Source organism: Xiphophorus couchianus, chromosome 18, assembly GCF_001444195.1.
Source record: "Xiphophorus couchianus chromosome 18, X_couchianus-1.0, whole genome shotgun sequence".
Lineage (NCBI taxonomy): Eukaryota > Metazoa > Chordata > Actinopteri > Cyprinodontiformes > Poeciliidae > Xiphophorus > Xiphophorus couchianus.
Window position 1 is genome coordinate 29,502,753 of NC_040245.1, and position 26,431 is coordinate 29,529,183.

Below are 26,431 nucleotides of genomic sequence, written 5' to 3' on the forward strand. Positions count from 1 at the left end.
CTGAGCCTGAAAAGCTTAGACTTCTTTGTTCGGTGTGAGGGTGTTGTAGAGGTTTTGTTTTAATTTATTTATTTTGAACTCCCGTTAAATGGGTCAGTTTAATTCCTACGTCATGTGGATGTGAATTTACATTCTAGGCCGTCTAGGCTGCAGTCTCAAGAGGCTTGATAATAACATTTCATCCTGTCTGCAATTCAGCTTCTCTAAAGCAGCAGAGAAACATTTTACTGTAACTTACATAGATTTGCTCTAAAGATCAGCTTTATACATTCTTTCAAACAGTGAATCACTTCATTTCAAATAAAGCTCTGTTTTTTATGTGGTAGATTTATTCTCCCATATTAATAGGCTACTTTTGGACCCACATAAACAGACTTTTAACTCGGTACACATTTTATTATTATTAAAGGTTTGACCCTTTCTAAGGTTTTATGCTTTCAAAAGATTGGGGAAAACACCATGTTTATCAGTTTAGGCAAATTCAAACTCAGTAGAAACAGTGCAAATGCATCAATAATAATAAATCTAATGGTCTTCATGATGGCCAGTCTTCTGATGTCATTATACCTCAAGCACCATGCTTGACCCTTGGGCTATCATGCTCTTTCTTCAAAATTTGGACGGTACAAATAATGATGTTGTCTATTTTAGTCTAATTTGTCCAAAAGTAGTGACAGAAGCCTTGTTCTTCACTTAGATGCAACTTTACTGTAGAGAAATACTAATTCACAATATTTAATGTTTTATCATCTGACTATCTAAACAAGGTTTAAATATTACTGATGAAGCTCTTGGATTATTTTGTGATGCTTACAGTCATTGCCAATATCTTTCCATCTTGGCGTTTTGTTAAGACATACTAGTTTGGTCCAGAGCAGCAATTTTTAATAACGGTATCTGAACCAGAATGCTGCTTCGGAAAGTAATATTTTCTTCATCAATCGGTGTGGACTTGTTTATTTGGAGGTTCGGGGGGTTTCAACTAAATCTTCATTATGGTTGAGTTAGTTTTAATTGATGAGATCTCAATAATTGATCTAAAATTAGCTTATTTTACCATTTGGCAAAAAAAAAAAAAAAAAAAAAGAAGGGGTAAAATGTAATGAGTTGACTAATTTTTGCATGTCTCTGTGCTGCAGCAGAATCTTTATGTTTTCAATCTAAAATAATTTTATATACGCACAAATTCAAGTCAGTGGCAATCAGTTGAGCTCAAATCATCATCCCTCAAACACTAAGCTTGAGAGCCAGTGTTTTAGTTTGTCGGGCTGAGAACTGCTGCTGGTTTTATGAAAGTGGAGTTGGTTTCTGAGAGTACTGGATACCATATTCAAGGGTGGGCAACGTGCTGTTGCATGTTTGTTCCAATCACAATGTTCTGATGGGCTCAATTAGGACGGAGAGGCAATGGAAGCAGGGACCAAGAAGTTTGAGGATCTGGAGTTCCAGCAGCTGGAGAGAGAGAGCAGTCTGGAGGAGGAAAGGGAGACTCTCAGCCAGCAGCTCCTTCAGGAGAAGGCAGAGTACCACCGCAGCGTGGCCAAGAGGAAGGTGAGGACACCCAGGACGTTTAACAGGCACCACCTGTAAACCAGTGAAACAATACAACAGTAGCTGTGGCTCCATCCTGTTGTCATGCGAATTTTTTTCTGAGCTTTTGAAACCTCGCAAATGAAAAAAAAGAAAATGCAAATTAGAAGTATTTCTTTCTATTGGTTTCTATTGGTTTTCAGGCTAAGTAAAGTATAATTTCAGCGGATGTTGACGCCACGCATGGCTGTAATCAACATGATGCTGGGGTTGCAAAGTAGCATGGAGCACACCTCTTAGAAAAAATTAAAACCTTGTAAGCTTAGACTTTGAAACGTTCAGAGTTCTGTGCTTCTGGTAAGGCATAGACCCACCACTGGATGGGAAAGTTTGCTAGGCCAGAACTTATCCAACAAATGTGTTTCTATCTCCACTTTTGCGCTTTAACTCTTCTCCTTAAGAGCTGAAAACCACCTGAAGGTTTGTTTTTTACTAACCACTCTTGACACTCTTCTTTTTTTTTTTTTTTACATTTTTTTACAAAGGTAATACCAATTCTGCTGTTTCCATCAACAATGTCTAATGCCTTTCTTCAAATAAAAAAAATACTGATGAAAACATGAGTACTGTAGCCTGGGATGCTAATCATCTATTAGTAGGTGAAGCAGGAGACCCTGGACTATGTCTGCACTGTTCAGCTGACAGATGACTGTGGCTGCATCCAGAGTTAGAAAACCTTCACCCTGAGGGTCGGGTTGTTGTTTTCTCCTGTGCAGGAAAAGGTTTCTGCTCTGGAGAAGCAGGCCAGGCAGCTTGGCCAGCAGGCTTCCCAGGAGTGTGAGCGGCTGGCCAAGGACCGGACGCTCACGCTGCAAATGCTCCAAAAGGTACTGAAGATGACAGAAGAAAACGCCGCCTCCCCTAACGTCTGAGAATCTCAGAAAAACATGCGTCAGTACATTCCAAATTCTGCCTGTATTCCAGGAGAAGGAGCAACTGTTGGCTCTAGAGAAGAGATACCACACCCTGACCGGAGGAAAGAGCTTCCCCAAGTCTTCTTCTGCCATGAGAGAGGTGAGTGAAAGAATGAAGATTAGCTTCCAACGCCCCGCTCATTTCACCATCATCTCACTCAGATCTCCTGGCCTCTGACTGTAGACTAGCATGAAGTCTGCGATAACTGTTTGGATCTAATGCAACTTCTGGGAGCAAGTCATAGGTTTTTCAGCTGATTCTTGCTTTAATTGCTAATGTTTTATTGAGTATCACATGAATTAGTTCAATGGAAACATGTTACTGAAGCTCCAGTCACCTGAAGAGTCCCAAACCTTGACTGTGGCCAATAAAAGCACCTTCCCCTGACCTGTCCAAACAGGAAGCTCTCTATATCAGCGAGGCTGAGCTGTTGCTGGGGGATGTCTGGTCCTCCCAGACCTCCCTATGTGGAGTCTCTCCTTCCTTCTTACATCCTCCCCCCCTCTGTCGGTTGTTCCCCAGCAGCCCCACAGAGGTAACTGACCTGCTGACCCCCGCATGATGCCTGCTGCTCCCCCCTCTGCTGTGGTGTGTCCCTCACCCATCACCAGGCAGCGGCCTGTATTGTGAAGTAGGGTCAGCTCATTTAGAGCAACACATCAGTTATCTGCTTACTAAACCAGGGTGTCCACACATTCTTAAAAAGTCTTAGGGTTAATGTAGCTCAAATTTAGGCTTTGAAATGTCGTAAGTTAATTTGAAAAAACCAGTAGGTCTTTAATATCATAGTATTAAATCTTAAAGTTTGTCTTGACAGGACTATTGTATTTTCAGATTATATATTTTTGTTGTTAGCGTTTTCTGTCATGCTCTGTGACTCGAGACGGTTGTAGTTACTGGTAACTAGCTGGCAAAATACGTTGTCTTTATTTTTGCTTTACTTGATGTTATTGCAGAATCAACCCCAACCATTCAATATAGTTATAGTTTTGTTCTGTCTTGAATCTTTTTAAAGGTGGCATTAAAAAGGTCTTAAACATGTCTGTTATTTAAGTTGGTGAAATCTGCAGCAGGTCAATACGGTTGACTTGCTGCAACCAAGTCAAACAAACTTGGCTGACTAAGTATGGTTAGTCCAATCCAGTTGAGGGTTACTGGTAACTTATGGCTAACATACCCTTTCCTAGCTAGCCAGCTAGCTTTACTGCATCGACAGTGGGTGGGCAAGTGCAAATTCATTTCCTGTTGGCTGGATGAAGTTTGTATATTTCCGTGGAGATGTAGCTGTTAAATTCCATTTATAGTGGTCTTAAGAAGGTCTTAAAAAGTCTTAACTTTGAGTTGGTAAAACATGGAACGAGGAACCCTGTAAATTCTGTCTTCATAACAAACTCATCACACTGATCCTGCTTCATAGTGCACTCCCCCTGGTGTGACCACATTGTCATCTGCTGGTGTTCAGTGTTTTCCCTCCGGTTGATCCAAGCAGCCACAGGTTGGCCATCGTACCAAGCGGACCAGCTATGTTTTGCTGTGTGTCGGCCACATGTGACGTCTGTCTCAGAGTATGTCTGGCTGTCACCAGAGCCGCTGTCAAGCGTCTATGGCGTTGTTGTGTGTACACAAGTGTTGTGGTAGTGTTTGTAGAAGGCAGCGCCTCTCATCCTGTCTGCTTCTTCCTCGCCTCGACCGGGCCTCAGGAATACGTGAAGCTGTCAGACGCCTGTAAGCTGTACCGGGCCGGCTCACTACGCCGCCCGTTAGCCGGCGCCGCCGAGGTACTCTTACTTCCTGCTTGTCTCTGTCTCTCCTCCCATCCTTCCATCTTCATGTCATGTTCCTCCCTCTGCTGGTTGGCTTTGTGCCGCATGAACGTTTGCTGTGAATTTTGATTGATGAAGAAGTGTGAGAAAGGCATGTTTGTTGGAAGCAAGTTGTTGTGTGATTGGAGATACCAGAAGAGAAATGTCCAAACTAACTGTGATGTTTCTTAGTGATAATCCAGCGTTTGTTTCCTCTTCACCTGTTTCCCTCCTGCCATTGTTCTGGTCTGGCTGACTTGTCTCTCTCTGCTCCCCCGCCTCTCCTCCTGCCTCCCATCGTGTGTGGGTGTTCCCCCTGTGAAGGAGTATGTGACAGTGGGCCAGTTAAATCAGATCTATGGGATGCCCAAGGTGGAGTCTTCCCCTACATCCCCGCTACGCCAGCCCCTGCAGCCCAGAGCAGGAGACCCCGCCTTCTCTTGCCTCCCCTCTCGGCATGGCTCCTCCCTCTCTCTGTCTGTGGAGGTGTGTGTTATCCTCCCCTCTTCTTCTCCCTCTCCTGCAGGTGTATTTGTTTAGGAGTGTAAGCGATAGAAATGCTTGTGTGTCTTAGTTAGAGGTATGGCAGTAGCTAACTGAGGTAAGGAGATTTAAGAGATGTATTCAAATTGTTTAAAGTGCTAAATGCAGTTCCTATATAAAGTACTCTCCCCCTTTTTTTGTTTTACAGTTTTTATTGCTTTTGCTTATCAATCGTGATCAACAGTTATAAACTCTTTAATGTTAAAGTAAAAACTAATTTCTGCAAAATAAGGGCAGCTAAAAATATTGAACATAAATTATGTGAATGCATAAATATTCACCCCCTTTTAAATTGACTGACCTAATTTAACAGAGATCCAGCCAGTTGGTGCCAGTAGTCTCACACCAGCTGTATTTCCGTTACAAATGTGCGTAAAACTTTCTAGATATTCTGCTAATGTAGAAAAAAAAACAACAACACAATTTCGCAATTGCAGTGTATCTAATAAATAAGAAATTAAATTAAAATCACACTTGAACAAGTCTTTTTGCACAATAAGTCATTAAAAATTATGGCAGCGATGGATGTAAACAGTTGCATGAGATTTATTTATATTTGAGCCATTAAACTCAAACTCATCATCAGCCATTAGAGGAGATGTTTGAGTGACAAACCCACAGAACGTGGGAGCCGCTACATATGCCACACTTTTGGAAAATTATAGTTGGGGATTTTACAGGACATCTATAAGTTCAACAGCAACAAAAGTTAAACACTTTTCAACTTTTCCATGGCGGTCTCACCACATTTATCCTGGCGGTCTCTAAATTCAGATTGGATTACCTTTATGAGCCACTCAAACATTGGTCAGTCATAAAGTCTGCGTCTAGCAGCAGAATATTAGGTAGAACATAAAATGTGTATGAAACAAACATTTCATCCCCGTTTCTGCTCTCTTTCAGTGCTTTCTGATGTTTTCTTGTTTCCTCTCTGCTTTCCACCTTGGTGCTCTGCCTCTGTCTGCTGCTCATGTGATTTGCTCTCCAGCACCAGTGTGAGCCCAGTAGGCCTCACCTCTCCACACTAGATTTAGAGCAGTGGTACCAGGAGCTGATGACCGGCCCCACACAGCTCGGTGCCCCCCCTCTGCCGGCCAAGTCGCCGTCAGGCCGCAGACCGGTGCTGCAGGTAGCCTTTCACCCCTCACCTTTCTGCTGTGTTTTCTGGGCTGCCAAACGTCACTGTCTTGCTGACTCGCTGTCAAAAAACAAGTGTGTGTTTTGTGTGTGTCCCATACTTTTTTTTTCCAGTTGCCCACCTTACACAGAAAAATAACCAATAACTTATTCGGTTTGCAGTTTAATGTTTTTACAATGGTTGAGATTCAACAAGGTAAAAATAATTTCTTTCTAATTAATTACATTTGTGTTGTGATGAAAGACGATGCTCCATACTGGGTTCAGGAAGGATGGATGAGTTTAGGCATGAGCTGGTTACCAGTACCAAAGTGACTTTCTAAAGAGTTGTCGTTTCATATGTCCTGTTCCTTTGGTTTAACATAGGCTTGTCGATGTAAGTAATAAATCAATTAATCGTATCATAAGTTAAAGCAAGCTCAATATTTTGTATTTGCATGATTTATCACTTTTCTCTTTCTACCAAAAACTGGATGACTGGATGTCTTCAATTTGAAGCTCTGGTCTCAAACTGAAGACCAAATCTTCAAAAAGAGGACAAAAAGTTTTCCTATTTTGAAGGACAGTTTTATTTACAGACTTGAGAGTCTATTTTATTTTTTGTTTCTGTTGTTTTCTTTATTTCCTCTGGATATTTAAAATGTCTTCCAGTTCCAGTGTTAGATGTTAGATGATTACTACATTTTCCATTGTTTACAAGACAGACAAATTCAATCCAATTTTTTGTCACCTGACACTATTGGATATTAATCAGAATAACAATTGAAAAGTAACACTGCAAGTGTTTATGTATCTCCATAGTGCAAAAATATATTAACAATTGATGTTGTTAATGAAGTTTACTGTACTCTGAAAAGTTAACACTGTACAGGGCGGGACCACATGCTCTCTGGCTCAGTGTTAAAATGGACTCTTTGTGTTGTTTCTACACTCATTTTACTGAGTATAATGAGAAAGTTGCTAATTTGGCAACAGTGAGGTTGTTAACTGCACACATGCAGACTGAGGAGGCATCACTGCTTATCTGCTTCAGTTAATATCCCACTGTAATAAGTATTGGTTGTTAATTATGTTTTGGACTGTTACAGTTATGTTATAACATTGACCAATACTGATGTTATACCGTACATTCCTAGTGCAGACGGTCAGTCTGTTGTCCCTCTCTCATGGCAGAGCAGAGAAGGGACAGTGGCTGATCTTTAAGACTTTTTGTTTTCTATTTGTTTTTAATCGCCCCGCAAGGGGTCTTTTTGTGGGCTCTAGTGTCCCTTTTTCAAAGTAGGCTGACAGGAAAGGGGGAAAGAGAGGGGGGAAGACATGTGGTAAACGTCGTCGGGTCCGGGAGTCGAACCCGCGACAGCCGCGTCGCGGCCACGTTGCCTCTGAATGTGGGTCGCGCTAACCTTTTTTAAGGTAGATAGATTGCTGGATAAGATCGGTTTGTCATCTAAGAATCCAGTGATTTATCGGTGCATCCCTTACTAAAATGTTTCACAAGCAGCCCAGCATGTGGACTACATGCTAACAAGGAAAACAAGCATCTCTAAAATGAGGCTATTTACCTGATATTTTGGTGTGATATTTTCTTAATTTATTACAAAATAAAATATTTCAGTAAATTGGCTAAAATGTATAAAAGTCAGCAGTATGTCCATAGACTCTCTGTTTTCCTTGAACACTTTTGAAGCTGTTAGCTGAGCTGAGCTGCAACACAGTAATCTCAGCTGATAGTCCAGTTACTGGAAAATAAGATGATCCTCTGCAACAAACAAAAAACAACAACAAATGAAACAGAAATGATTTGTTTATTACAAAAGGCTATCGAAAGCTTTAATTTGGTTGAACTTTGAAGCTTTAGCTCAGGGATGTTCAAAGTGTGGCACGGGGGCCGTTTGCAGCCCTTGGCATGATTATACGTGGCCCCCAACCTTGACTCAACAATAATTGAGTTTTGGCCTGCAGATAGACACATTTTTTGTTTTAAGATCAGCTTTTCACTGACAAATTAAAATATTCTTAAAATCAAAGCTGCATGCTACAACTGCAGAATGAATAAAAGTATTCCCCTACTTTCCTAGTACTGCAACATTTTTTTCAGACTCACAAATGAGAAAACATTAGAACATTTCACAACATTCCCATCTACCGTCACATGGTCGCTACTCTGTCATCACTTTGTGAAACGTTCTCCTTTGTCAGGTGTTTCGCTCCAAACTGGACAGTGATCCCGGCTTTCCGTTCCATCAGTCCAAGTCAGGCTCCTCGTCCCCCCTGCAGCACGGAGCAGCGACGCTGGGGCGCAACACCAGCTCCAAGGTGCGCAGGCTGGATAAATCCTCCTCCCAGAGGCCAGGTGTCATCCTCCCCATGCCAGGTTGGGAGGGTTTCCTCCCATTCGGGCTGCATTTGAACACATTTGGTGTTGTTAAAATGCTTTGGGAGGGTTGTTAAAATTTGAGCTGCTTTTCACAACAGGTGGCAAGTTTTTAGAAAGTGTTCAGACAAAAATCCTTTGGAAATGGTTGTCATTGTGTAGCAGAATAGCACAGAACTTTTAATAAAATGGCATGATATTCCAGTTATTTTATTAATTTATTTTGAACTGTGTGGAATTTGTCAAAAGCGACATCATTAAGTGTCAATATAATATAATTAAAGACAACCAAAATTGTCAGTTCTGAATCAATGACATATGGGACACAAGATTAACATGAGTCTCATCATAGGTTGAGATTTGGGCTGTTTTGATTTTGTTTTGATTTCTTGGCGTTGTTTTTGGGATGGAAACTGTCAGTCAGATCTGGCAACCCTGGGTGTCATGTATTTACCCTGCTTTCTGTGACCCAGCAGAGCCCCCTGCTGGCCGCCGGCAGCACTGGAAGCCTGCCCAGGAACCTGGCTGCGACTCTGCAGGACATCGAGACCAAGAGACAGCTGGCTCTGCAGCAGAAAGGTAACAGGCTGGAAGGATTGTGATATTTAATCTGTAAATATCCCTTCAACTGTCAGAAATATCTGCAGGTCAGACACAACATGCATAACTCAGTTCATGTAGACTGCTGTCACATGCAGACGTAAAGTGATGAAAGGTGGGAATGGAAGGTAGACTGGGGTTGGATATTGTTCCATCTCTGAGCTGCATGTGTGACTAAGTGGATCAGAGCGCAGTGTCTCATTTAGCCCACCCACGGCTGCCGGAGACGGATTTGTCTCCGTCTGCTGTCCAGCTCCTTTTCACGTCTCATCTCTCCTCGCACCGCTGCACCACAGACTCCCGGATCTCCAGACAGAAGCTTTTAGAGGAGAGCTCAGCAGGTAGATGATGTCATCGTGTTCAGGACTCTTCGTTGTCTTCCTCGTTTGTCCGGCTGCTGTCTCTGAAATGAAACGGCTATTAATGTCCTCGTATTTATATATTTATTTTAAATTCTAATTTAGAAAAAAGCTATTTTTGTGGCTCTTGGGAGCTTTTAACTTGACGATTTTGGCAAAACGGTTGAACACCAGCCCTAAATGTTCCGTCCTCTATATTTGAATGGTTTAGATCAAAACATATGCTAGTGTTTAATGGTCTACTCAAAGTTCAGATCTAAACCCACCTGAGGATCTGTGATCTGACATTTTTTTACTTTTTCTAAAGGGATCAATAAAAAATGTTGCAATTTATAACAAACAAGCATCTTCAAAGAGTGGTAGATAGTGATGAGTCTTCAGTAGCAGTCAGTCTTGCAAGAAATCTGAAGAGGCTTCTGACTGTATTAAGTCACATGACCAATTGGGTCAAAGTTCAAGCATTATTTGAACTTTTGAGATGTTAATCAGCTGTTCTCAGTTGTGAAAACAACACATTGCTGTCACGGTTGCACATCATAGTAACTAACCCCAAAATAAAAAAGTGAGAACACCCAGGGAATAATTGTCTAAACGACAAACACCTCAAGAAAAGTCTAGAAAAGAGCCAATGAAAATAACGCAGCAGGGCTCCATCCTGCTGCCACCATGAGCGAGGCAGATCCTCTGTTCATTCATTGAGAGCTGTCCTAACCAAGGGGTCTGGAATCAGACAACAATCTCACTTTTGTAAATTTTATTTCAAAGCAAAAGAAGGAAAAAAAAGCACAGTTTTACTTCCACTTCACAATTGTGCACTATTTTGTGTTTGTCACATAAATCTGAATAAAAGACAGTAGTTGCGTTAGAGTACAGCTTCTCTATGAATCTGTTACTGCTTCTGTAAACGAGGGCTCTGTCAGACTCTGCCTCATTAATGAGGCTGAATGGAAAAGCAGACAATGCTACAATAACAACCAGGCAGCCAATCAGCATCCAGCCTGCAGGCTTCGGCGTAACAAAGCCCAGACTCTGCATGTGGCTTTGTGATGATAAAAACCCGGCAGCCTGACTTCTTGGCTATGTTGACTGGTCCATCAGAGGCAACGTCCACACAACCTGACTGCTCATTTCAGACCCCAACCTTCGTTTTTCCTCCCCTCTCTATGGTCTCTTTCAATGTTCACCCACCAAATAATAACAACAAAAAAATTGTATTATCTTTTCTTTGCAACATGGAACCTCCCATCAGTTTTCTCTGATGGTTCTTTCTGCCGGAGAATACTGCATGTTGAGAGAGAATTTCAGAGGAGCTCGGTTGCTTTGGGACTGAGTACATAGCTGGATGTGTGCTAAATCAATAGCAATATATATTGGGATAGACAGGTGATCAATATCAATAGACAATACAACTTTAAGAATATTCAATATTCAGTATATAGAATATTCATTGACCTGCTATCCAGAACCACACAATATTCTGGGAGATGCAGGAGGAGGAAAGGCATTAGCAGATCAACCTCTAACCAGTTAACCAAGGTGTGTAACTTACTTACTCTCTGGTTACCTAGCAACAAACTGCTGAGTAACATGCGCAGCAGCAGGTTTTGCCACCGTGGCTCAGACCTGCTGGTTGAGATCCAGTGGATGCGTTCAGACCAGATCAGCTTGTTGACCTGTTCTCCCTCTAAAATTCACTCCTCCTTTTCTCTCTTCCTCTTCCTGTCAGGTCAGCAGGTGATCGAGGAACAGCGCCGCCGTCTGGCCGAGCTCAAGCAGAGAGCCGCCGCCGAGGCCCAGTGCCAGTGGGAGGCGCTGCACGGCTCCCAGCCTCACCTCCCGGCCTCTTACTCCCCCCTCATGGCCAACAGTCCCACTCTGAGCCACAACTCGTCAGGCCCCCCGTCCCTGATGCACCACTCCATCCTGCACCACCAGCCTCCATCGGCCGGAGAGCAGCCCTACGACACCCTGAGCCTGGAGAGCTCGGACAGCATGGACACCAGCGTTTCCACGGGCAACAACTCAGCCTGCTCACCCGACAACATGTCCGGGTGGGTACGACAGCAACACACACGCTGAGGCACACTTTTCATGGCAGGAAGGATCTTTACATGCCTGAATATAAAAAGAAAATCAATTTGAAGTTTGATTTAAAAATTCTATTCTGATGAATATGTTAGCATTCATCTGATTTGTTCTACATACTGGAAGGAATCAGAGGCATTAATGCCACTTCTGCTTCTTTTCATTTGCTGCTTGGATTTGCATTGGTTGTTACTAACAATCAGCCGTAATGTTACAACTGCCTGATTTGGTTTGTTTTTGGAAACCCATTTCAAACATAAATCCGACTCATTTTGTGTTATTTTTTATTAGATCTTCTGAGAAATGAAATAATGCAAAAGCAAATAAGATGCAACTTTAAGTCAACTATCAATATGGATTGATTTTTGTCAGATTGACTTTAATGACCAAACAGAAGTTGATGTACGGACAGAGTCCATCTAAGATTTATTTCTGTTTTATCTCCAGGTATAGTTTTTTAATAAGTTTTATAAGTTATTTTGCACTATTACAGTTATATTTTATTCAATATTGAAATATATCTCTGACACAACAAAATTTTACTTAATACCTACAAATATTTGTATATTATCAACACAATAATGTTGCTGCTGTGGATATAGGAAGGTTTAAACTTTCTTTCTTTCTTTGTTTTTTTTGTTCCTTTTGTTTTTGTTCTTTCTTATGGTCTTTTGTATTTTTTTATTTCTTTCCTTTGTTCACCTAAGCTGCAGTATGTAACTTTTACAAGAAACATGTTGTTACATATTTGTTGAAACTGACACTATGTTGGGACAGTTTGGTATCAGGCAGATAATCTGTGAAAAACTGGAGCTCCTCTGCCTCTTCCTGTGATCCGACAGTCATCTGTAGAAATACGCTGCTACCAGTCAGAAACAACCAACCAGAGTGTCGTAATCACCCTGGTGTATGCGCTGCTCACACTCTTCCCCTTGCTCCCTGCCATGAATGCTCAGGCTGGTAGCATAGCCACCGATGACAGCAGATGAACAGATCTCCTGGAACAATAAGTTGTTTTTCTGCCATTGGCATATTGAGCAGCGTGTACACGTGATTGATTGACAGCGCTACGATGCTCTTCCTGGCTGAATGGTTGTTTCTCATTGACAGTAGTGTATTTCTGCAGATGGTCGTACAAATACAGGTAGGAGGAGGAGATGTACATTTTCATATTATCCTGTCATGACATGGTGACAATTTAACAAATATGTAAAAAACATATTTATAAAAGTTACATACTGCAGCTTTAAAGATTTTGTTTCTGTAGAGATTGGCTTCTTCTATATTTTTCCATCAGTTCTTCAAAATCTAGAAGGGTTTTTATGATCCAAGAGAAACCGGCTAAGTGAAATGCGTACTTTCTAATTGGATGAGCCGTTCAACATAAGTTGGAAACACTAGTGTAAGCTTGTCACAATTAGCCAATAATCATAATGGATTAACACATCTGGGCGAGTTCAGGTGACTGCGTGGTTGAAATTCCGTTCACACAGTGCATCAAACTCCAGATGGTGACAGAAATGGACGAACACCCAGGAGGTGGCAGCTGATCTGGATGGAAGTTGGCAGACGTGCAGACTGGTGATGGGGGTGTAAATGAAAGACCGATTGCTACAACTAGTCTTTCCTGAGGCGTTTCTATGCAATATTTATCTGTTGTTTTTGTTGGTTAAAGTTACACACATCCCTGCAGGCTGACAGAAGAGCTGCATGCGGCTCCAGAACCGCAGGTTGCAAACGTTTGAACCAATAAAACGAGACGTTAACACTCGCAGACACACGCCAACACACAGCCCAAAACCACAACCAGACAGCCAGCTTTGAACCACACTGAGTGGATGGAGGGCTGGTGGAGGTGGAGCAGCACCTCTGGAGCTCCCTGATTAATGACCGGCCTGCTCATCAATACCTCCCTGCTGACGAAACAATCATATTTATCGCTGTAATTCCTTTGTTTTTAAAGATTTCTTCTGATCTGCATGGATTGAGGTGTTTCCACAGGAGGGGAGGTAGTCATCACTGTGCTGTGTCTGCCAGCAGCGTTGGAGGAGTGGACGTGCTGAAGATCGAGGAGATGGAGAAGATGCTGAAGGAGGCGCAGCTGGAGAAAGCCAGACTGATCGAATCGCGGGTAAGGGTCCGACTTGATCCATCCCGGATCCGTCCTCAGTGACGGATGAGCCTCAGCCTGTGTAGCAAACTAATCCATAACTGAGCAGGAATATGGAAACATAAAAACATAAAGACTGTGACTGCAGCTCAGGTCTTTGGCTCACAACCGCTGTTCTCTGCTGAAGGAGGTCAGTGGAGCAATAAAAATCCAAGTTCACCTCACCTGACACTAATTGAACACCTTAGAGTGTTTTACATTTATTGTAGGGCTGAAACAATTAATCAGCAATGAATCCAAAACTGTGCAAAAATATAAACATTTTGCATTTAAGATGAAAAACCGTCTTCATCTATAAATATGTTCCACCCAGAATTCAAGTGATTATTATTTTGAAGGGTCGCATGGCTCTTGGACCACGGTTGCTCTGGGTGAGCTGCAGAGGTTCACCCTGTAGTGAAGGTGTGGAAACGTGTTAGGTGGTTTGATTGCAACACATTTTAGTTTGAAACCTTTGTGAAAATCAGATTTGTTTGCAGGTGTCTTCCATTTTTATTTCATTTTTTTTACTTCTCTGTTACCCTGGTGTGTCAAAAGAACATGTGTCCAGCATGTAACTACTGTAAGCCAGCCGATGCCGCTGACTGGTTCAGCTGCACTGCTGTGGTAGTTCTGCTCAGAGGTCAGCACTCAGTCTATGTGTAGCTCCCAGCAGGGGAGCTTGTCCATAAATATATGAGTGCTGTGCTGACGAAAAAAAAAAAAGCAAAGAGAGAGAGAGAGAGAATCTTGTATGCTCTGCAAAGCTGATCCCAAAGATCAAAAAAATATTTAATGAAAGCACTTTTCCCCCCCAGGAACGAGAGAGCCTGGCTCGCCGTCAGATGTTGGAGGAGGAGAGGAGGAGGAGGGAGGAGGCGGAGAAAAGACTACAGGATGAAACTTTCCACAGACAGCAGCTTGTGGAGAAGGAGGTCAAGATGAGGTCCAAGAACTTTTCTCAGGTCAGTGTGACAGTCCCACTTACTCTGCTAGAGGTTGTTGGATTACTTTAGAAGGTAGTTGGGTTTTATGTAGAGGTATCAGATGTAAAGTAACAAATAACACTGGAAACTAGTATGAGACGTTTTGGTAACACTTTATTTGAAGCGGTGTGCATAAGACTGACATGACATAACGCCTGTTATAAACATGGAGGGGTGTACATGAGTGTTTATGACTGTTGTCATGAAGTGTCATTTGGTAAATAATGACACTATTAATACAAAGTTGCATTGAAAGTCAGTTAAGTGTAAACTTTGCATTATTTGGATAATAATGACCTTTTAATGAAAAGTTCTAAAACTTGTATTGAAAATCCATTAAAGTGTCAACTTTGCATTGAAAGTGTCATTTACTGAATGACACTTCATAACAACAGTCATAGACATTCATAAAGACTCATTCATGTTCATAACAGGTGTTATGTCATGTTATGACAGTCCCATGTCAGTCTTAAGCACAGCTCTTCAAATAAAGTGTTACCAAGGTTTTGAGTACGTCATCTTTGAATATATCAAGTTCTTCAGGACAGAAGTCGAATCTTCCTTTTCCGTCTGTCCAGGCTCGACCGATGACCCGCTACCTGCCCATCAGGAGGGAGGAGTTTGACCTGCGCTCGCATGTGGAGTCGTCGGGCCACAGCGTGGAGACGTGCTACCACGTCATCCTCACAGAGAAGATGTGCAAGGGCTACCTGGTGAAGATGGGAGGCAAGATCAAGTCCTGGAAGAAGCGCTGGTTTGTGTTCGACCGCCTCAAGAGGACCTTCTCCTACTACGTTGGTAAGACCCAGGAGTTCTGGCCTGAAATAAGTTGGGTTTAGGAAGCAGGAATCCATTTGCACTACCGTTGAATGCTGGATGAAATCCAGAGATGAATGAAGCTAAACTTTCTGAACCTCCATGAAAATGAGAAAAGAACCCGTTTATTAAGTCTGGTTCTGTGGGCTTCTTGTGGGACAGCACTGCCCAATATCTGAACCCAGATTCTAGATTCATTTAATGTTTGCTAAAGTTTCTCCTTTTTCTTTGGAGTGGGACTGAGGGTGAAAACAGTTGTATTTTGTTATTTAGTTCCTTTTGTTGGTATTGTACTCTTATTCCACTTTGTTATAGTTTGTTTTGCAAAATAAAGATGCACTTTAGTTTAGAGCTGCAACTAATGTTTATTTTAGCAATTGATTATGCAATTAATTGAATAATTCAGTTTTTTTTAAAATGGCAAATTGTTCATTTAATCATTTGAGGTCATTGTATACAATATTACAGAAATAATCAAATTATTCTATTGTCTGAGCTCTCACTTTTCACAATTTGTTCTACTGATGTACCTTGAATTTGCCACTGAAATTCAATTCAATTAAATTGAACGATTCAATTCCTATTTTTGCATAAGAAAATAGACATTTTAGCCTAAAATTCAACAACACAGCAATCCTTCAGTGAATTCTTGTGACTTGTAGTAAAAAATGCACCTGCAGCTAAACACAATCAGTGGGTAATATTTCATGCAAGTATCGTATGATCCCCCAAATTTAAGGAAATGGACCAATTTTCTATTGGAAACTAAACTAACTTGTCAACTTGACTCAAACATGTTTGTTGCTCCATCCATGGCTAATCTGGTCTGCGGAGCGTCAACTGCTCCTCATGCAGGATTCTGTTTGGGGGGGAACTCGGGTGTTAGTTTTGGGTTGCATCAGCCTCCGTATGTAAATGCTGGAGTAGAACATGGAGGGCGGCAGAAGCCGCGGCCCAGCGACAGTCGGAACATGCGTCCAGCGGGGTGACATGTTGTGTAGTTCGCCGCGGTTCCTGGAGCTGTGGGACACCCGCTCGCTGTCGGGCCCTTTGAAGTCCTCACAAGGTTCCGCTCAAAGCTGCTTACAGTTTTACCTTGTTGAAAGGGAGCCAGGGCGAGGAGGCGTACCGAGATTACTTTGGCAGGAGCTGAAACGCGTCCCGGCCCGCCGCAGCGTCGCGCTCTTTGAGCGAGCTGATTGGGATGCAGAGCCGCGGCCCCCGACTCCTGACCTTGAACACGGAGTAACAGGAGGTCACGAGCAGGAGTCAGCAGCGCCGCTAATTCCCGCTAATCAGCCTCAAACACAGCCACATTTTGGCTTATTTAGACGGAGTCAAATGAGATGCAAATGCGCGGCTGTTTGAATGCTAAAGAGGTCATTAGCAGATAATGGCTGCGTGTTAAAAGCAGGCTGTTGTTCCTCGAAATGAAGGCGCTGCGCCCGCCTCTACCTACTGCTCTTTAAGTTGGCTGCTGGAGTGTTTTTTCGCCTGGAGGTAGAGAGGGCTGTTGAGTTCCCCACCGGTTCCTTACTGCAGTTCTGCAGTGGCTGATGAAACAAACTGTAATCATGTACCAGAGTAGCGTAAGAATGCAGGCAAGTCTGAAAACACAATGAAAAGCTCCACTTGCTTTAAAAAACAGAAAGGAGAGAAAAAAATATTGCTGTGCTTGTCTTTTCCCATCCATCATCACAAAGCTCAAATTGGTCATGATCAAAGTCGGGCTCCTGCGCTGATGAGCACATCGTGCGGATCTGCTCGGAAGATTCTGGGTGACATGCGTGAGGTGTGAGTCGGCTCCTCCAGCTGAGACTGTGTCAGAACGGATCAGGTTCTGACCAGAGCTGATTTTTTTTCTTCTCCTCTCTCTCTCTCTCTCTCTCTCGCTGCAGACAAACATGAGACCAAGCTGAAGGGTGTGATCTACTTCCAGGCTATAGAAGAGGTCTACTATGATCACCTCCGCAGTGCCACTAAGGTACCACTCTGTCCTTTCACCCGTTCTCCTTCTGCTCCCTGCTTTCTTCGAGTCCCGTGTTCATGTTTGTCCCGTTCAGCCGTCTCCCCTCCCCTCCCTGAGCCCACTGTGGACAAACTGTTAGTTGAACTGGATGGGTGGTGGGGGGTGTTAAATGTGCTGCGAGCCCTAAAGCCTGAAATCCTCAGGAAGTACAGACGGTGACGCCTGTCGGTTTGAAGCCAGAGACCTGCTAATCCTTCCTGCTCCCTCTGTGGATCCCAGCAGAATGAATCAAGTGTCTGGGAAACAACTGCAGTTTTAACACAAACCTTCACATGTTTTCCAGCTTTCTTTGATGCTGACAGTTTATGTGGTTTGAGCAGAGCAATTAGGTGTATATTCATTTATTGTCGAGAACGTTGTGAGCAGTGGTGGACACCACTAACTACAAAGTTAGCTGTGCTCTCCCTAAATTTGTTTATTTAAACATTATTTATCCAGGTGAGCAATTAAGATTTACAATCGCAGACTGTCAGGGAGGGAAGGACACATAGGCAGATAAAGCCCTAATTCTAAACAGGTTCTACTAACCTATGTTTAGGTTATGAACCGTTCGTTTGTTCGCTAAAGAACGGTTGTCAACGGCAACATGAAGCAATATTGTTGTGACGACGTGGTGACAGCGGATTCTCAGACAGAGTACCAGCTTCTTAAAGCGACAGAGGCCCAATTTCAACGTGTTAAATTACTCACAAGATTTTAATTTTACTCACGCTTCATGTATACAGCTTTTTTACAACTAAAGGTAACATACTTACTTAATTGGGGTATAATATGACACTGGAAAACTCTTAATACTAGCCATTTAAATATTCTTAATACTCTTAATAAAGCAAAACGTAAACACAGATGTCAAACTTTATTTAACTGAAAGTTTACAAATCAGCCAACTTGGCGCTTTAGAATTTATCCAGAAAAATATATTAAGGGGAATCCGATTGCTAATTGGCAGATTAACAGAAATGTCCCCACCGTTCTTTTTTAGTTTAGCATCGATGTTCACTATCATTTCCACCAGAGTCCTGCTGAGCTCTCTGTCTGCCTGACAGACTGATCCCTAAAGCAGAACCTCCCTCCCTTGTGTTTAAAGGTGAAGTGTGTGTGTCTGTTCCTGCAGCTGGAAGGTAATCTCCAACACAGAAAACTTTAATGTATGAGGTTCAGCTGCAGTGAAGAATAGTCAGGATGCCCAAGAGTGTCAAGAAGGCGCCTGTCTCCTGCTGAGGAGGAGGATGCTACAGAGCCATCATACCACCAGTGCAGAGTTTGTACTGGCAGCAACTAGCCACAAAACTACGAGGAACAAAACCAGGAAGTGGTAGGATAGACAGAGTAGGACTGGAGCTGACGGCTGTTAGTGCCGACAGTAAAACATCCTCAGTTTAAATTCATGTTGGGGTTTGATTTTCCTCTCGGAGAGGGACCTTCCTTCCAGTTCTGCCCAAGAAAAACGCTGTAAATAAAAGAGTGGAGTCAAACATCCAGCAGCAATTTCTTCCTTCAATTTGGAAACAATATAGTCAGGAGACCAAAACATTTTCCTGCTGGGTGGATCAATGGAAGCAAACACACTAACCTTGAAGCATGAAGAGACGAGATCTGGTCAGTCACTGAGACTTGAAGGGAGAGAGCCTGGGTTCATCCTTTGTGCTCCTTTTCACAGAGCCCTACATGCAGTCGTCTCTGTTTCTGACATTCATCTTTATTTTTTACTTCTGCACAAAGCTGAGCTGCTGCCTCCTCATCTGTGTGTGTTTGATGGCCTGTCGCTGCGCAGCACACTCTGACTTACTGCACGGCTCTGATCAGCCCTGCAACTTTGATTCTCCTTGTCACTTTACCAAGAGGCAGACCTTCATGTGAGCTGCTCTCTGCCCAGACACACACTGCTTTCAGAGGCTGAGAACAGTTGCAGATGTTAACTTTGTTACACACATTTGCTCTGGTTGTCATGAAGAATGAGCAAAGCGATATTTATCTTTAAATATTGCTCAGGATTAGATTTTTATTGCCAGTTTCCACAGTCTACGTTCATTTTGAATCACGGGAAATTACAATATCTTAGAGGATTTTTCTTTGGTTTCTGATTGAAGATACATTGAGCAGAACTTTGTGCAGGCCCGGCGGCATAGCCGTGCCCACCCCCCCACCCCCACCCCGGACTGGAAGCTGTTTGTTGTTTTTACCTTAAAGTGGCCAACTCTCTGTTATTCTTATATCGATTTGATACAGTAGGGGCTTCCTCACTTCCCATATCTGTGCCTTCTGTCACTTTTTTCAGCAGTTAAAACCTTTTAATTGTTGTTAACACGTCGTAACCTGTTTTCCGAGCCATCTTTAAACCCAACATGCTCTCGCTGGGTTTACTCCTGTGCAGCAGCGAAGGAGACCTGCTGCTGCAGTGCAGAGATACTCAGGTGTGTTAGAATCATCGCAGCAAACCAGCAAAACGCAAAGAACTTTGCTCAGTTTTCCCCCCAAACTAACCGACTGAGTTGAGTAATGCTGTTGGATGCAGCTAATGTTAGCTAAAAGACGACTAGCTAATACCAATACAGCACATTAAGCTTGTTCAAAAGTGGGTAGTACTTGTTACATTCACTTGAGTAACTTTTTTGGAAGAAGGTACATATAAAAGTAGTTTTGCTCCACTGTACCTTTTTCTTTGACTTGAGTAATATTATTATTGCTACATAGATTCATTTTGCCACACCAAACTAAGCCCTTGTTGAGACTTTGTCTGTTTTCCCATTCCAGGTTTTTGTAAGGCTCCATGAGATCCAATACATGAAAGATTATTAAATGTTTAATATTAGGATTGGAAACTGAGAAAACACTTTTTATAGAACTGTCTTACTGCCGAGTCAATGACAATGCATCTTTTATTATCATGATTAAGCACAGCTATGTATACAAAGTCTCCACCGGTTGTTTCTTGAACATGTAGATTCTTACCTTAAGGCACTCTGGACTGGTTTTCTCATCGAACTGATTGAACATTCTGCATCAGAACAGAGACGTTCTCCCCATTCTCCACTAACGTGGGGTTCTACAGGTGTCAGTTTTTGGCCCGTTATTGTTTTCTTCTTACATTCTTCCATTCGCTGGCATGTATGCAGATGACATGCTGCGTAGTCTGTCCACCTTCATCCAATGCAATGATCTAAAGTCAAACAGTTGCTTCTTCATACTTTCACCGATCGGAGACAAAAATCTGATTTTTAACTTTTAGGCTAGCTGGTTAGCTGTCAGGGCCAATCAAACAAAGAAAAATTGCTCTATTCTGGTTACTGGCCAATTTCCTGGTGCATCTCTAGTGCTGACCACCAGGGACCATCACAACAAAATCCAGACGATCATTGGAAAACACTGCTTGTCCAACTCTTTCAGCTCTATTACTTGGTCGGTTAGCTGGGAGTGAGCATCTCTTCTGGAAGTCATTTGGGTGAGCGCTCTGAGAGGAAACAAACAGAGCAGAGCAGAACTTTCTGTTTGAGGCTGAGGCAAGCTGTACAGTTTCTAGTTTCACCCTTCACCTTAGTTTTCTGATTTATTATTTAGAGAGAAAAACAACAACTCCAAGCTGTAAAGATTCTCCAAACGCTTACAGCTCGGACTCGCTGAAGCATCTGAATTTTTAAAAAACGAGATTTAGAATCTGAGGAGATTGATTATTGGTTCAGCCTCAGCTAAGAGGCAGGGCCAGTCCCAGCAGAGCGGCTGATGGGTGAAAACTTGATGGAGAACTTCTACTGAGTCTGGTTCTGTCTTGTCTGCCACCCCTCCAAAACCCTCAGAGCCCCAACCCATCGCTGACCTTCTGCGTGAAGACGCACGACCGCCTCTACTACGTGGTGGCGCCATCGGCGGAGGCCATGAGGATCTGGATGGACGTGATCGTCACGGGAGCGGAGGGATACACTCAGTTCATGAACTGAGTGCGGAGGGCGAGTGGGACGCCGCGGCAGGGATTGGACACGCAATCCACAGGGTCCGTTCTGACGTCCGCTCCGACTCGGACACCACGCCTGTTTGTTACCGTTTCTGTTTTTATTTCTGCGTTTAATCACACAATCATTTCTCCACGTAGGCGTTTCCTTTGTCCTGTTACCAATGTGATTCTGTTTGGATTGAAAAAGGGAGCTGCTGCCACACACACACACACACACACACACCCCACACACACCAACACATCTCTGTATATAAACCAAAATGTTCACCTGTCCAGGACTGTTCAAAGCCTTTCTATATTGCCAAAAGGAGATCTTGTAGTTACTGTTGAATATTTTGTATTATTGGTTTGTTTTTTTACTTAGAGAAAAAATTGCCAAATGACATGTTGCCAATGTTATTGAGTATTCTGTTGTAACTTTGAGTGTAGAGAGAGAAGATTTGAAGAATTCCCTTCACTTTAATGTGTTTCAGCTGCTGAAACCTTTTTTCTGTTTAACGGTCAGCAGCAGCAGAGATGATCTCAGATCCCAGATCCACACCTTCACCAGGCTTACCAAAGGAACGGACTGACCACAGGTATTCCTGAAGAGTCCACTCATTAGGACAGAGTGATGGGCTGTAATGGTTTGATCGACACCATTACACAACGAAACTTCAATGGTTTCTATGCTTCAAAGCTGTCAGAAGAGGCTGGCTTAAACTGAAAGCACTGAATGACCACACAGCTGCCCTGGGCTAGCATCAAGACCGTAAATAAAGAGAGAAACTCTAAAATAATCAGAGGGATTTCTGGTCAGGCATTTTGATTCCAATGCCCATCGCTGTTTCCAGAGTTCCCAGGTTGGGCCAGGTTCTGTTACCACATTATTGTCCAGCCCAAAACATTTGGTCATTTTATTTATGTATTATTGGGTTGCACGATACATCAGCACCAACATCGGTATCAACCGGTATCGGTAATTTTTGATATGTCGGTATTGGTCCAATAAACGGGCTGATATTAACAACCAATATTTATTTCCAACTTGTTGCTGTTTGTTTCTGGAGGGGAGGGGTCAAGGTTGGTCAGGAAACATTTTTATGGTCATGTGACAGAGAGATGCAGCAAAGGATTGTGGGGAAGCAGTGGTGAAGTCAGCGATGTGGTCATGTTTTCCAATATTTACCTAGATATATTTAGCTATCAGACATAACAGTAGTATTAATATCGGGTATTTATATTGGACGATTTTGCATATTGGTGTCTTCCTAATTATTGCTCATCCTTTATAAATGTGTGATCGAGTTCAAAACAGTTTTCTGTCACAAACATGTCGCTAAGCCACCTTTCACTGTTAAGCTCTCCATAGTCTTGCTTGCTTTAGCATACGGACTGTTGATATTCTAACACATTTTTTATTCCATTTTAGGATTATTTTCTTAAGTCAGGGGTGTCAAAAGAACGGCCATTTTGTGGGCCCCGCCCACACTATTAAGAATGAGACACATTGCCTTCCATGTGGGGTGTTTGCCGATACTGAGACGCTCATTTGAAGGGAGGAATGAAAGAATCCATCTTAGTGAAACCAAACTGCAACAGAGGATGTGGTCTAAGGTTCAGCACAGCCTTGATTTCGTCTCTTCAGGCCGTTTCACAGAAAGTCAGACCTTGAAATGTGACCAGACGTTGTTGGGAACTGATTAGGACAGTCGGTTTCAACAACCCCTACAGGGAACTGAATACAGCCAGTTTCATGTGACTCTGACGGCCTCGTTAGCGATAGCTGTGGTTTTGTTGGTGATTTGTTTTGCCCTCTCAGGGTGATTGTTTCTGATTGGCCATGTTTGTTCCATTCTTGAACTGTGGTTGTGGGCCACACAAGGTCTGGACATCCCTGTTGGAAGCTGTCTTTAGGCAGAGCAACGCAAACTTTTAATGCTAACCCATTTTCAGAACATGATTCATAATCACCATTAAACAGAAATCTGCCTCACTGCCGGTTGTTTCACCTCGTCGCCATTTTGACATTCGGTACCTGACTCAGCAGCACTACGGGTCACATTTTAAAGCACTCAGAGGTTGAGTGGATCAGAAGCAGAATCATTGGAAATAGAGAGTAATGTAAAACATTCAAGGGATTATGATTAGCATTGAAACATTTGTATGACTTATCTCCTGCTTAAGCAGTCAGGTGAAAATGAAACAAAATGGTGACAACCGAGTATTAAACTGTGAAAACTAACCGAAGCTTTCATAAACATGACCAAATGAAGCAACATATATATACATATACTGTATATATGTGTGTGTGAAACCATCACTTCTCTGACAGCTTTGAAGCAGCATTTTCTCATCATGTTTTAGGCTAGTTTAATTGAGAACTCTGTATGTATTAAATCAGAAGCCATTCTAATGAGAGAACACCCAACACTCTGAGGCTGACTGCCAAAACAAAATGCCTGTCTAATGGTTTCACCAAAGCTGCCAAGATGCCCCGAACTGATCGATCTCTGGAGCGGTCCGGTTCTGACACGGCGCAGGCTCAGGAAGCCTTTAGCTAACTTGACGATGTGACGACTCTGCTGGGAAGCAGCCGCCACCACGACCAGCCTAAAGCAGCAAGCACACACATTCAACTGTTTGGATGATGCAATTCAGACCTGTGCCTTCACCACATGTTCCTGAGTCCTGCACAGCCTCACCGTGGAGCCCGCATCACACGGACACTTTTAAATCAGTGTTTCTTTGAGCTCTCCAACAGGTTTGCATGGTTTCCTCTTCACCTTGGAGATGGTTCTCATGATCCCAGAGGGTCCCAACATGGTGGGCTCATTGGGTCAGTTAAAGAACAGTGGTCTTTTAGCGCGACGCTCAGGAGGAGCGCGGCAGATTTCAACAGTGGGAAAGACCGTCAGTTCCCGAAATCCCACATCAACCAAAAAAAACCTGGTAATGGCGCACGCTGGGCCAGAGCAACCTCACCAGACTACGCACAGGGTAGAAACCTTGTGGAGTCCAATTGACCCCGTTTCTTAGACTGCAGGAGGGTTAAACTAGTTGCCATGCTGGTAGCGTGCTGCTTTGTTCTGCCCTTTTCTATTTCATATAAGGCCAATATTTGCAAATGACTAAAATATTAAATGACTATAAAATATTAGCAGGCATGGGTCAACACCATGAATGATTACAGACGAAGGTAATCTGGGTTGATTAATGAGCAAAAAGTTCTGACTGGCATCAGACTGTAGAAAAAGTAGTTCCGATGTGATGATCTGTATCGAGTAATCTTTTGTCATTATTGGAAGTCTGTGAATCAATAAATGAGCCACCACAAACCTCTCCACTACCAGATCTATAGGATATAGATATGAACTATATGATCCTAGATAAAACAAAAACCAGACTGAAAAAAATCATCTCCCTGTAAAAGTTGGTGCATATTGTCTGACTATTGAATAGCTGCATAATGCCATGTGCTCCTCTGTTAGAAGAAAATACATGAGAAAATTTCTTGTCCTTTGTTCAGCTATTAACACCCCCACTGGTTCGCAGAAAAACTCATTTGTTCATTAGTTACTAGGGGTGGGCATTTATCGCATTATTTATCATGAGAAATTATATGAATTTTGATTCATTGTTGTTACAATGAATTCCAATCAATATTTTTAACAAAAACCAAACTCCATTTTGTCATTTTAGGACTTTCTCCACTGTGTTCAATGAGTGTATCATTACATATCAATACATTTGAAAATATGATTAAATGTAGCTACTGTGTACAAATCACACTTCTTTATGTGACATTGTGATTGTGACTTTCATTGTTATCACATCACCAGAAAATATTGTCCATATCGCCCACCCCTAGCAGGTACTTAGCATTTCTTCCCAACTGTAACCGTTTGGTGGAGGTACAGATTGAATTGGCTACTGCTGTACTTTCGTGTGGCCTTTTTTGTTCACAGTGTTTTCTAATTCTGCCTTAATAGTCCAACAGAAACCTGAAATAGTGTTTCAGAAAGCTGCCTCAACACTGGAGCTCCTCTTAACACCCCACTGTGACCGGACCGGAGGCCTTTAGCACGGAGCGTTAGCCGCTACCTTGGAGACACTTCAGTCGTCCAGTAGTGAATGTTAGGTTTCTAAGTGACATCTGTTGGTCATGAATTGCTGTTATCTACACGTATATGAAAGAAAGGTAGTATTGCAAAGAGAATGCCTGAGTGAAAAGTTAGTAATAATGTATGAAAATGTATGACTTTTCACTTTTTGTCATTTCAGAATTTTTATTGGAGCTTGCATTTGAAATTGTACAATAGTCATGTATGAATATCTTTTTTTGTTTTGTTTTTTTACTGGTACAACACTTGTGCAGGTACGTGTACACAGAATAAATCAGCCATCACCATTAAGACTGGATCCTCATTTCCCCTCAGACACGATCAGCACTCTGACCATGCTGTGTTACTGTGTCATGTGTCACTTTCATGTATGAATAATGTGGATTTCTGTCAGATCTATTAATTAAAAAAACAAAATGACTATCAGCAAACACTCCTCTGCTGTCTGTTGTATCCAGTGCGTAATAGTGTGACTGTTCCAGTGTTGAGCAGAGACACAAACTGTTCGGACCATTGCTGGTCACCACCAACGAAAAAAAAAATATATATATGCTCAGCATGTGACCCACAATAAAAGAGAATAAAACATGATAAACTAAGAGTTAAAGTATCTAACATTACCCAAAGTAGATTCAGATCCCAACTTAACATAAAGAGTTTCAAAACAATAATCCTAGACGTCACACAGTAGTTCCTTCAGCTGTTAATTCTGTCCTGCTGGTGGAAGGAGGAATTACACTCTGTTGTCACTGTCACCTGCAGAGAAATGACACACACACACACACACACTAAAGATTATTATACTTGCTTTAGGAATATTGATGTTTACAGAGTGGGATGGAAGACGAGTTGGGATCTAGAGCGGATCTGCTCAGTTCAGCAAAATGTTTTTACATCTTCAGTTCAGTCATTAAACAATTCAGTCTTTTTCTATAGGTTAGTTTCATAACAAAAAAAAGTTATTTCAGGGCAGCGGTGGCAAAGGGGTAATCGA

General features: G+C 42.4%; 2 protein-coding genes across 14 annotated transcripts in view; one reads left to right on the plus strand and one right to left on the minus strand.

Annotated features, from left to right (window-relative positions):
- The window catches only part of phldb1b (pleckstrin homology-like domain, family B, member 1b), a 103,190-nt gene extending 77,213 nt beyond the window's left edge, over positions 1–25,977 (plus strand). For 5 of the 12 annotated variants that reach the window (XM_028044576.1, XM_028044577.1, XM_028044574.1 and 2 more), the window contains 14 exons: positions 1,396–1,551; positions 2,307–2,417; positions 2,515–2,604; positions 2,906–3,040; positions 4,632–4,793; positions 5,839–5,979; positions 8,187–8,303; positions 8,835–8,940; positions 11,047–11,371; positions 13,443–13,536; positions 14,373–14,519; positions 15,119–15,338; positions 17,255–17,340; positions 21,180–25,977. In XM_028044576.1, coding sequence (XP_027900377.1) covers positions 1,396–1,551; positions 2,307–2,417; positions 2,515–2,604; positions 2,906–3,040; positions 4,632–4,793; positions 5,839–5,979; positions 8,187–8,303; positions 8,835–8,940; positions 11,047–11,371; positions 13,443–13,536; positions 14,373–14,519; positions 15,119–15,338; positions 17,255–17,340; positions 21,180–21,320 — 2,031 coding nt within the window. In that variant the 3' untranslated portion in view covers positions 21,321–25,977. The remainder of the gene's footprint in view (positions 1–1,395; positions 1,552–2,306; positions 2,418–2,514; positions 2,605–2,905; positions 3,041–4,631; positions 4,794–5,838; positions 5,980–8,186; positions 8,304–8,834; positions 8,941–11,046; positions 11,372–13,442; positions 13,537–14,372; positions 14,520–15,118; positions 15,339–17,254; positions 17,341–21,179) is intronic. The other 7 variants (XM_028044582.1, XM_028044583.1, XM_028044573.1 and 4 more) reach the window with 6 other exon arrangements.
- Positions 25,576–26,431, minus strand: part of LOC114161353 (alpha-2-macroglobulin-like protein 1) — a 29,535-nt gene continuing 28,679 nt past the window's right edge. For both annotated transcript variants that reach the window (XM_028044587.1, XM_028044586.1), the window contains exon 36: positions 25,576–26,193. In XM_028044587.1, coding sequence (XP_027900388.1) covers positions 26,171–26,193 — 23 coding nt within the window. In that variant the 3' untranslated portion in view covers positions 25,576–26,170. The remainder of the gene's footprint in view (positions 26,194–26,431) is intronic.